The sequence below is a fragment of the Procambarus clarkii genome, chromosome 37 (assembly GCF_040958095.1).
Source record: "Procambarus clarkii isolate CNS0578487 chromosome 37, FALCON_Pclarkii_2.0, whole genome shotgun sequence".
In the NCBI taxonomy this organism is placed as follows: Eukaryota; Metazoa; Arthropoda; class Malacostraca; order Decapoda; family Cambaridae; genus Procambarus; species Procambarus clarkii.
The window spans coordinates 8,703,524-8,716,023 of record NC_091186.1 but is presented as its reverse complement, the minus strand read 5'-3'; the positions used below and the strand labels follow the sequence as shown (position 1 = coordinate 8,716,023).

At 37.9% G+C, this 12,500-nt stretch overlaps 1 protein-coding gene across 6 annotated transcripts in view; it reads right to left on the bottom strand.

Moving 5' to 3' along the window:
- Positions 1-3,287: 3,287 nt before the first annotated feature.
- The window catches only part of LOC123765725 (BMP-binding endothelial regulator protein-like), a 47,123-nt gene continuing 37,910 nt past the window's right edge, over positions 3,288-12,500 (bottom strand). For 3 of the 6 annotated variants that reach the window (XM_069337075.1, XM_069337072.1, XM_069337074.1), the window contains 8 exons: positions 10,771-10,908; positions 9,712-9,885; positions 9,438-9,500; positions 8,568-8,706; positions 7,939-8,067; positions 7,583-7,645; positions 7,032-7,129; positions 3,288-4,133 (listed from right to left, as the gene is read on the bottom strand). In XM_069337075.1, the coding sequence (XP_069193176.1) occupies positions 7,050-7,129; positions 7,583-7,645; positions 7,939-8,067; positions 8,568-8,706; positions 9,438-9,500; positions 9,712-9,885; positions 10,771-10,908 (786 nt within the window). In that variant the 3' untranslated portion in view covers positions 3,288-4,133; positions 7,032-7,049. The remainder of the gene's footprint in view (positions 4,134-7,031; positions 7,130-7,582; positions 7,646-7,938; positions 8,068-8,567; positions 8,707-9,437; positions 9,501-9,711; positions 9,886-10,770; positions 10,909-12,500) is intronic. The other 3 variants (XM_069337077.1, XM_069337073.1, XM_069337076.1) reach the window with 1 other exon arrangement.

Below are 12,500 nucleotides of genomic sequence, written 5' to 3'. Positions count from 1 at the left end.
GGGCAACGACGATCGTATGCACTCCGTCAACCCTACAGCTGTACTGACTGTGTCTGAATCTATTACGCCAGCGTTCACATAAGAACAATACCCGTTAACTCCTATATAGATGACACATTCATCGACCCGTGCTCTCAACTAATCGGTCGCGTTTTATGTGTTATGGTAACGAACGTGCCATAACGAACTATGAATAGTAACGGATCAACGCTTTCTGTGCATAGGCTCGATAGGCTAGGTGGGTTGCTTGGGTTCGTATGTTTCGGGTTGGATTACGAGGGGGGATTTTGACCGGAGTGGCACATCAAGAGAGCGGACCGAGTGAGTAACGCAGTCGGATCACAACCCATTGCATGCGAGTTCGATTCCCGGGCTGAGCAAAACGTTTGACCACGTTTCCTTACACCTAATGCCTCTGTTGCCTAACTAACCTGGAAGTTAGGTAACTGATGTGGGGATATTTCTTGGGGTAGACCTAAGAGGATCTCGATAAATGTAACAATCTTCCAAAATAATGGAAAAAATAAATAACATGCTAAACAATCCAGACGACAATTGGCAAGATAAATGACACTGATGTTCCAGTTGGTGGAATTATTTCCAACAAATTTAGCATCTTCTCGATGACCTATGTCTTCAGAAACGCTCTACGTATGTCATGTACTTATCTTACCTAGACCGGGCTCTCAGCCACAGTTCAGAATGGAAGCAAGTCGATGAAGAACTCTGTAGGGTAAGGCAGGTCCTTGTCAACAACGGCTTCTCTAATGGCTTTGTTGAAGACATCATAAAAAGAAAGGTGAAACGCCATGCAACCTCTGAAGAGTCAACAAACACAACACTTGTACCCCCTCTATTAGACTGTTTGACAGGAACTTCTCGACAGGTCATAAAACGGAGAAAAGGGTCCTGAAAGATAGTGTTGATAGGAACGTTATCCCTACAGACAAAAATCAGAAAATACAATTGACGATTTACTATACAACCAAAAAAACGGCCAACCTTCTCATGAAGAACTCTCTAGACACCAAGAAGAACGCCTTGAAGGAAACCTTGAAGGAAACAGCGATAACAGGCGGCTCGACATCTGCGAGGCACTACACATCAAAAAGTCAACACCAACAATCAACAGCCAATTAATGCACAACTATATTCTACCCACTTCAAGTCTCCGAACCAATATTGAAGCATCAAGAGGAAGTGTTGATGCTATGGGCCAATAGGCCTTCTGCAGTTACTTCCATTCTTATGTTTTTATACCCATTGGTTCGTGTTCTATCATGGGCAAATGTCAATCACCTCACCCAAATGCGAGAATAAGTATGGATGTATTTTCCGTGTTTACAGGTTACAGTTGAGTGGCTAAATTAAAGTCTTTGAAAATTAATAAGTTATTACGAAACGCGTTCATGCGTCGCGTCAGACTAGAAATAAAAATTACTTTTGGAGAATTGATTTTTCAATTACCGTCGACAGTGAAAAGAAACATAAGAAATATGGAGAAAATTCGTGTTAGAATTATTATTCTTACCTTTTCGGTCATATTTAACAATATATATATATATATAAATATATATATATATATATATATATATATATATATATATATATATATATATATATATATATATATATATATATATATATATATATATATATATATATATATATATATATATATATATATATATATATATATATATATATATATTAGGCAAATCGGGCCTTGCATAGTAGGCCGAAAACGACGTTCAGGCTACTAGGTACGACATATATATATATATATGTATATATATATATATGTATATATATATATATATATATATATATATATATATATATATATATATATATGTCGTACCTAGTAGCCAGAACGCACTTCTCAGCCTACTTTGCAAGGCCCGATTTGCCTAATAAGCCAAGTTTTCATGAATTAATTGTTTTTCGACTACCTAACCTACCTAACCTAACCTAACCTAACTTTTTCGGCTACCTAACCAAACCTAACCTATAAAGATAGGTTAGGTTAGGTTAGGTAGGGTTGGTTAGGTTCGGTCATATATCTACGTTAATTTTAACTCCAATAAAAAAAATTGACCTCATACATAATGAAATGGGTAGCTTTATCATTTCATAAGAAAAAAATTAGAAAAAAATATATTAATTCAGGAAAACTTGGCTTATTAGGCAAATCGGGCCTTGAATAGTAGGCCAAAAAGTGAGTTCTGGCTACTAGGTACGACATATATATATATATATATATATGTATATGTATATATATATATATATATATGTATATATATATATATATACGGAAAATTTTTCCGCATATATATATATATGCGGAAAATCCACAGAGAAATATGAAACGAGGTGAACGTTTCGGCTTGTTAAAGCCTTTGTCAACACCAGACTGGAGTTGACAAAGGCTTTAACAAGCCGAAACGTTCACCTCATTTCATATTTCTCTGTGGATTTTCCGCATATATATATATATATATATATATATATATATATATATATATATATATATATATATATATATATATATATATATATATATATATATATATATATATATATATTTATATATATATATATATAAATATATATATATATATATATATATATATATATATATATAAATATATATATATATATATATATATATATATATATATATATATATATATATATATATATATATATATATATATATATATGAGAATGAATGAGTGACTGTAAGGAATATGACTTTTACGTATGTCAGACAGGATCCTTCCATTTGGACTGGTGGGTAGAGCCACGGCCTCTCTTCTTGCAAGGTTGGCTTTCGATCCCCGATGATTGAAACGGTTGGGCATCGTTCTCTGACTCTGTTCTCATATCCCAGTTCATAGTCTGTCTTCCTAACCCTTCCTACTGCTATGTAGTCATAATGGGTATGAACTTTATCCTGGTAAAGTTCCTTATCTCTGTAAAGGGGGGTGGAAGCCCAGTTGATTAAAGGGACCTCCCATAAGTTGAACACAATCTTCGTTCATTGTCACAAAAACAACTCTTCCTACGCTTGCAAACCTTAAAACGTTATAGATTCGCTTACAAAGTATTATTACAACTGAACAAGTTACATCAAGCAGTAATATTCCGGAACAGCAGCGCCAGAAACACAAAGGCGAGCCAGACCCTTTCTGGCGCATTATTATCTTGTCATAATAACTTGTGAACAAACAAAGACATTATACATTAACTTGGTAACATAATCAGGATGAAAAAAAAGACCAAAGTTTTCAAATTGCATTTTACAGAAAGAGAAACTTCACTTATAACTGTATATAAACATTATGAGGTGACAGAATCTTGCAGCCCGATATTAAGAGTAAATATCTAACTTTATTGAACAAAAATATTTAAACTTTCACATTAAATTGCTGACTATATAACGAAAACAAGTGCAACATGATTGCGCTCTCCGCTAATATGATGCTGACATGAGCATTTACACTTTAGATTAGGTTAGGTAATGTTAGGTTAGGTTACGTTAGGGCACTTAAACAGTACTTTTTCAGAAGCACACAGGATGGAGGCTGCACTTGATTATATGCGCTAATGAGGGATATGTACCATTACTACACATCACCCCATTAACATGTATTCTAAGAGTTCAACCCTCCATGGGCCTGCAATCTAATACTACAGTAACTCATATGTCTATATACTAATAGTACAGCACCTTATAGATCTGTATCCTAATATTACAGCATCTCATGGACTTGTATCCTAATACTACAGCACCTTTTGGGCTTGTATCCTAATATTACAATACCTCTTTGGACTCCGACCTAATATTACAGCACCTCATGTGTTTGTATCTAAATATTACAGCATTGCATTGGCTTGAATCCCAATATTACAGCACCTTATGGGTCTGTATCTTAATATTACAGCATTGAATTGGCTTGTATCCTATTATTACAGCATCTTATTGGCTTGTATCCCAATATTACAGCACCTTACGGGTCTTTAGTCTAATATTACAGGGGCTTGTATCCCAATATTACAGCATGTCTTCGGTCTTCACACTTGCGAGCTTCCCGACGTCATGTGGTCCGTCAATAGCTCATCCGTCTCTGCTTCAAAGGAAACAGAGAATTAGCATAAATGAATTTAAGTCCGAGCGGAAAACTAATGCAAGTGGAGCCCCCAGAGCTCGGACCTGGGACCTCTTTTGTTTACTACATGCATACACGCGCGCGTGCACACACACACACACACACACACACACACACACACACACACACACACAAAGATGTAGGCTAGCTAAGCAGCAAAGTAAAAGGGCATGGAGAAACTATAGGAATAACAGGACACTGGAGAGCAGAGAAAGATACCAGAATGCCAGGAATGAATATGTCAGGATGAGAAGAGAGGCAGAAAGACAATACGAAAATGACATCGCAAGCAAGGCAAAGACTCAGCCTAAATTGTTGCATAGCCACATTAGGAGAAAAACAACAGTAAAGGAACAGGTTATGAGATTAAGGATAGGGGCGGAAGGATTCACTACAAATGACAAGGAAGTGTGTGAGGAATTGAATAAGAAATTCCAGGAGGTCTTCACCTTAGAACAAGGAGAAATTCCAGAGGTAAGTGAGGGAATAGCTAACCAGGAACCACTGGAAGAGTTTGAGATTACCAGTGGGGAAGTAAGGAAGTGTTTACTAGAGTTGGACGTGACGAAGGCTATAGGCCCAGATGGAATCTCCCCTTGGGTTCTAAAGGAAGGAGCAAGAGAACTGAGCCTACCACTCTCCATAGTGTATAACAAATCACTGGCAACAGGGGAACTGCCAGATATTTGGAAAGCAGCTAACGTAGTCCCGATATACAAGAAAGGGGATAGACAGGAGGCACTGAACTACAGGCCAGTGTCCCTAACCTGCATACCATGCAAGCTGATGGAGAAGATTGTGCGAAAAAAACTAGTGGAGCATCTGGAGCGAAGGAACTTTGTAACACAGCATCAACATGGGTTCAGGGATGGCAGGTCCTGCCTCACAGGGTTACTTGAATTCTACGACCAGGCAACAAAAATAAGGCAAGAAAGAGAAGGGTGGGCAGACTGCATATTTTTGGATTGTCAGAAAGCCTTTGATACAGTGCCACACAAGAGGCTAGTGCGAAAGTTGGAGATGCAGGCTGGAGTGAGAGGGAAGGTACTCCGGTGGATAGAGGAATACCTAAGCAACAGGAGACAACGAGTCTGTGTGAGGGGTGAAGTCTCAGATTGGCGAGACGTCACAAGTGGAGTCCCGCAGGGGTCAGTCCTCGGACCTATACTGTTTCTGGTATATGTAAATGATCTCCCAGAGGGTATAGATTCGTTCCTCTCAATGTTTGCCGACGATGCAAAAATTATGAGGAGGATTGAAACAGAGGATGATAGTAGGAGGCTACAAGATGACCTGGATAGACTGAGTGAATGGTCCAACAAATGGCTGTTGAAGTTCAACCCGAGTAAATGCAAAGTAATGAAACTAGGCAGTGGAAACAGGAGGCCAGGCACAGGATACAGAATAGGAGATGAAGTACTTAATGAAACAGACAGAGAGAAAGATCTAGGAGTTGATATCACACCAAACCTGTCTCCTGAAGCCCACATAAAGAGAATAACGTCTGCGGCATATGCGAGGCTGGCTAACATCAGAACGGCGTTCAGGAACCTGTGTAAGGAATCATTCAGAATCTTGTACACCACATATGTAAGACCAATCCTGGAGTATGCGGCCCCAGCATGGAGCCCGTACCTTGTCAAGCACAAGACGAAGCTGGAAAAAGTCCAAAGGTATGCTACTAGACTAGTCCCAGAACTAAGAGGCATGAGTTATGAGGATAGGCTTCGGGAAATGCACCTCACGACACTGGAAGACAGAAGAGTAAGGGGGGACATGATCACAACCTACAAAATCCTCAGGGGAATCGACCGGGTAAACAAGGACGAACTTTTCAACACTGGTGGGACGCGAACAAGGGGACACAGGTGGAAGCTGAGTACCCAAATGAGCCACAGAGACGTTAGAAAGAACTTTTTCAGTGTCAGAGTAGTTAGCAAATGGAATGCATTAGGAAGTGATGTGGTGGAGGCTGACTCCATTCACAGTTTCAAATGTAGATATGATAGAGCCCAATAGGCTCAGGAATCTGTACACCAGTTGATTGACGGTTGAGAGGCGGGACCAAAGAGCCAGAGCTCAACCCCCGCAAGCACAATTAGGTGAGTACAATTAGGTGAGTACACACGGGCCGTGTGTGTATAATATACCTTTAAGAGTTCTAGTTAATGAATTTCTAGATTTGTTATACTCTTTGCGTTTCTAGATAATGCAATTAATGCTTTCTCAATCTCTCTTCGTAAGCGAGGTATCTAATTCCAAAGATTAATTTTATCAGTCTTATCTCCACGTACTAAAGTGAATTTATGTCTATTCTATAGACCGAAACTTAACTTTATGTTCTGAATGGGACATAATAAGGATAAGATAAAGTTGAAAAAAAATATTAAATGGCTTTCTGCTTTCAGATATTAATCCTATTATATTATTATACTTATTTTTAATTTCCATTACAATAAAGTGTTTATAATTGGCATGAAAATTAATTTAAAATTTCTCTGCAAGACATTTTGATGATCTTTGCATTAGACTTGAACAAATGTGTAATATGATTTAAGCTCTTTGCAACGTTTAACAATGCATTTAACTGTAAATGAAAAGTCAGCAAATATAATGAGTGATTCCAAATCTTGGGAATTCCAAGAACCTATCTTAATTTAGTCCTTTGTATAGTGTTAGTAATTTTAATTGAAAACAATAACATTACAAGCAACACTAAGAGATTGAAAACTAAGGACGTGTGTTTTTATAAGTCTTATATGGCTGACAATGTGAAAAAAAAAATTCATGACAGGTAATTCTTCCAGTTTAAAAGTGAAATAATGGCGAAGATAGACGTGGACACTCATGGAACCTCACCAGGAAGAAGTGGTGGTTTTAATTGTGGAGGAAGTGCCGAATTGGCTTCAGTCCCAAACATCCTGGATTAAAGATCAAGTCGATGGGATTCATACAGGCTGTAAGAAAATATTAATTTGATTAATTAATATAATATTCCGACTAAGAGGACTGTTTTGAATGATTATGCTAAGTATCATCTGAGTTCATCTTCCAAAGTGTCTGGTTATGCAAGAAAGACCTGAGTTAGCCTGTTAGTTTGACTGATTATGATAAGATAAATCTAAATTCATCTGTTGTTTACCTAGAGTTATGGAAGGGAAACCTGAATTTGTTTGTTAGTTTGACTGGTTATTATATAATATTATACATAATCCAAACAGTTAAATATTTAAGTACAAGTTTACCAGTAAGAATGAATAATTAAATCACATTCATTACATACTCGACTTTTCAAGCAAGTGCAAAGACGAACCTACAATATAAAACATCCATAAAGATGTAACCACATAATGAAATATATTTATAGTAGCTATATAATTAACACTTAAGATAAGATGCACTATACTGACGGTTGGGTGTCGTTACGACCTCCTTAGGCAGGTCCTCACACTGACCCTTCTTCCTGTCACACTCTGTTGACACAAGACAAATCATCAGTCCACCTCTGTTGTCAGGTGTCTACCTCAGTAATATTTTACGAAAAAAGCACTTGGATTATATATATATGTTCCGGTGAACTAAAGGCAATACAATTATTATCATTATTATTATTATCAGTGCTAGTAGTAGTATAATTATTATCATTCATCATGCACGATATAATTATCATTTAACTATTCCAATAATGATTTAAACAAGTAATAATAATTCATTATACAAATCAACTTTGCCCTAAGTAAAGGCTCCATCACGTGTCTTAACTCACCCGCAACCATAGTGTCAATGAAGACTCGCTCCTGAGCCATGACCTTCACCTCACCCAGCCACTTCTCAGTGTCCTTCTCCGGGTCTGGCGAGCCTTTGCTAATCATGCACAGGTCAAAGGCGCACGAATCTGGCGGGAGAGAGGGAGGAGAAAGGTGGTGTTGACTCTATGGTCACTGCTCATATTGTCTCTATACCGAATATTCATTTTTATGGCATATAATTCGTATTTATTTGTTTCTCTTGAGAATGTATTTTAATCAAGTTCTGTCGATCGCATCATCAGCTTCTATTCCTTAAACTCTGTTTCTGTGTTTATCCTTCTGTTTCTATATTCCCACTCTATGTTTTAATTTTAATTCTGTTTTCCCTGGCGGAAGTCTTATCCACAAGTCTTGCTGAGCTCCCCGGAGGCACTCTGGTCATCCCCCTGATGGTATTTTTTGCCCACAAGCACCTGGCTGACCTCCATGGAGGGACCCTGACTATTCCCTGGTGGTAGTCTTACCCACAAGCACCTGGCTGACCTCCATGGAGGAACGCTGACTATTCCCTAGTGGTAGTCTTACCCACAAGCTCCTGGATGACCTCCATTGAGGGACTCTGACTATTCCCTGGTGGTAGTCTTACCCACAAGCACCTGGCTGAGCTCCCCAGAGGCACCCTGGCCATTGGATTTTGCCCCACCAACAGTCTGCTGGCACAGTGCCAACATTCTCTTCCATGAAACATTGTCCTGCTGGCATTGTTTGAACGTTGCTTGAGACTCCTGTAGATAAAATAGAAAAAATCCTGTTATTCTTTGACAATTTATTAAAGAAGCAACCTCCAACATAATAAAGACAGTGGACCTTCCACAGCAATCCTGTAATATTTGTTTGTAGAGTTTTAATAGTATTACTGATTTTTTGTTTAATCTAAGCTTAATTAAGGATACAGAAGAATATATATAATGATAAGGGATTAAATAAATATTCAACAAAAGGTATTCAAACTAGAAAAAATAAAATATTTTATTATACCGGTAGTTCTAATTAAATATTCTTTTAACATAGTTCCCAATAAAATTTTGTACATAATAAAAAGTGTTGGTTAATTTCTCATTTGCAGTGCTTTATTGGAACACTGAGAGAAGAAAAGTAATTTCTATTATCTTTCTTTAGTGCAAATAAATGCTTGATGCTCAAAATTAATTAGTTGCAATATCCGCATATGATTAGAAATTCCAAAATGTATAAATTATCGACAGTATATAGTTTATAAAGAATAAATTTAAGGATAAAAGCATATCCATTTATCCTATTGATTTATGACAGGATATAAATCCTAGTTATCATTACAATGGCTCACCATTGTTGGGAGACAAGAAGCCGAATAGGGTTATCGAGGTCCCCCCCCCCCCCCCCAACCCATCCACCCCATACGCCAAGGACTGACGGGTCAACAGGATTCAACCCACGACAGTTTAGTTGTCACTCAGCAGACAACACTCTAACTAACCTTGTTGATGGATCTCCTGCGTCTCCCAGCGGCTCTGCAGGCGGGGTTGGTCTGGTCCGGTGTCTGCAGGCATAATATTGCGGTTAGTTTAGCTCTACCCCCGTAGTGTCTGTCAGCTGTTGAACACAACACCCCCATTATGTGTCAGTGTGAGGTTCGACCCTCAGGAGCGCTCTATGGTGTAAAATGGCACTTTTGCAGGACAGTTTTCCGTCACTCACTGCTCCTAAAAATACACTAAGACGTGATTTACTCACATTACACTGTGTATTACCTTCCAGGACTCGGCGAACACGGCAGGGGCGTTGAGCGTAGGGTTGTACGGCACGTTGTTCCTAGTAGTGAAGTCGTTGCCAGTGTTCTTGTCCGGAATACCACACAAGCCGCGAAGCTCAGAATGTAGTTTAGGGTTGGCCCACACGTCGAAGCGATTCTTGCAGTGCTGGAGCTGAAAAGGCAGTAGGGAAAGGAGGTGGTGAAAGGGTAGCAGGAAAGATCCCCCAAAGGGTCCCTAGGTAATAATCTACTCTCATTTGTTAAATATAGATGTGACCCTTATCAAGATAGAGGTTCGGGTGCATCTACCAGTCATGGAGACATGGCGAGAGTTGTGGAGACTGGTATAATAATCTGACAGTCTAAAGCTATCTTTGGCAAGCACCTTCATATTACAACTTTGCAGCAATTTAAAGAAATATTATACCACTCAAGTCAAGATTGAAACCAGAAGACGCGACCAGGCCATAAGCATTACATGAGAATGAGAAGGAGCCATAAGAAGACGACACCGCGAACACTGTTTATGTAGGCCAGACGTAAATCTGTGTATTTATGAATTTATGTTTGTAGGTTAGATTAGCATTTTAAAAGCACCCTTCTGGGGTTGATTGTTCTAAAAATCACTGAACTATATGTTCAACAGATCTCTAACCCTGTGCATGGAGGATATAAGAAAATGTATATATATGCTGGCTAGCACTGTAATTGTGGCCACGACTGCGGTAGAAAATAATAACAAAGAAACTGTACATGTACGATAAGAAGCAAGATTATTGTATAAAAATGTATTATTTTAATTTAGATTTAACTAAAAAATAATGCAGCCTAAGTGGATTTACCGCAAGACCTTCAGAGATCAGCGCCTTGAGGCACTCTCCCTGTCGTTAAACTTACCATAAAACCTCCATAGACCAGCATCTTTAGGCACTCTGCCTAGCCTCAGGCTCACGTTACGATTCTGAGAGCCCAGCACCCTGAGACATTCTCCCTGGCGCCAGACTTACCAAAAGACCTTGAGAGCCCCCTGAGACATTCTCCCTGGCGCCAGACTTACCACAAGACCTTGAGAGCCCAGAATCCTGAGACATTCACCCTGGCGCCAGACTAGGACACTGTACGTGACTCCTCCGGCGGTCACCCTGTGGGCGTAGGGACCCGCTGGCACCTCAAACTCTTCACCGTTTGCACGAATCTGCAGAACACAAAATTGTTTCACAAATATACACAAATTAATAACGGAGGGAGAACAGGAATAAATATCAGAGAATTAAATAAAATTGTGCAAAATAGTAAATACAAAAAATGAAGTACATTCAAAAACAATTTAGACTGAACTATATTAAAATAATCCAGGCCTAATAATTGTATCTATTTGTAATCACAATACCTCAATAAATGAGAAGGAAGGCATACGTCTAGGAAATCAACAACAGCAGAACAAAATGTGGTTAAGCACTCTACGGACAATCAAACCCGCATTTCATACTTTATGTGAATTGTTTGTGGTCGCAATAGTAGCCAATTATACTAAAGTAGGGCATGAGGGTCAACTCACACCCACCCTACGACACTATACAATCACAACTCACCATGGAAAGCTATTATTTTGATTTAGACATGAATATTTCCCTGGGATTTTTCGAATAAAATCGTTAATATATTATAGTAAACCATCAAAAAATCGAAGACCATCTCTGTACTTAACACTTTTTATAAATACGTTTGTAAGCAATGATGCCACTTATCTCCAAAGTTCTTCCAATTAGTATTTTTGTATGTATAATAGCAAGATTTATCTTTTTACTATGTAAGAATAACCGCAGTAATGTAAAATCCTGGTAATTAATAAGGATTTATGAGCAAAAATCAATTCTCACAAGTTTCTATGGGGAAAAAATGGAAATTGATGTAAGACGCAGTGGGCTTGGAAACCCCCTTAAACTTCAGCTGATGTTGACCTTCTTCAAAGAATTAATATTGATATGTTTGTTTTATTTGAAGTGATATGTAATGACCGTGTGGAGAAGACTCTTGATTAGTCCAGAGATCTCTTGGAAATACCAAAACAATTTCATATGCACATGTGATAATTTGTTTATCTGTACATTCTCTCTATTTATGAACATTATAATTATATATAATAAGAGAACATAATTCTCTTTATATTATGTTCGGAAATTAAAGCAAAATAGTTGAAACTGTGTCTTACAAAATACTACCTGTACAGGTAGAGGTACATGGTTAGGGAGGTTATCATCAATACTATACCAACAGCACTATAGAATGGACAGTAATTATATAGGAAGCGAACAGAGAAAGATGTCAAAGTTAATTCCGGGCAACAAAAGCCTCTAGTTCAAGGAAGAATAAACAAAATAATTTTACATTTTACAGATAAGCGAAGATTGAAGACGTACATGACAGAAATATGTAAATGAAGGAAAGAGTATTTCAAGGGAGATATTAAAAAGGGGCTAAATATATCAACACAAAATAGGACAGTAAAAAATGGATAAAACCTGGATAAGTTTAGAAAAGATCTCGATAAATACTGGCCTTGAGATAGGGTTGTAAAATTATTGAACACATTGTTAGGTGACAAAGAACTTGATGTCACTGCATTATTATTAGCGTAGGTTAGACAAATATAAGTGTTGATGGATGCTAATAGTAGATGCCTCGCATGGGCCTATTGGCCTTCAGTAAGTTCCTGTATTCTTATTTTCTAGTACCTACAAAACAGCTTTAATTGTTATTGATTTATCTATTTATCTATCCACAGTC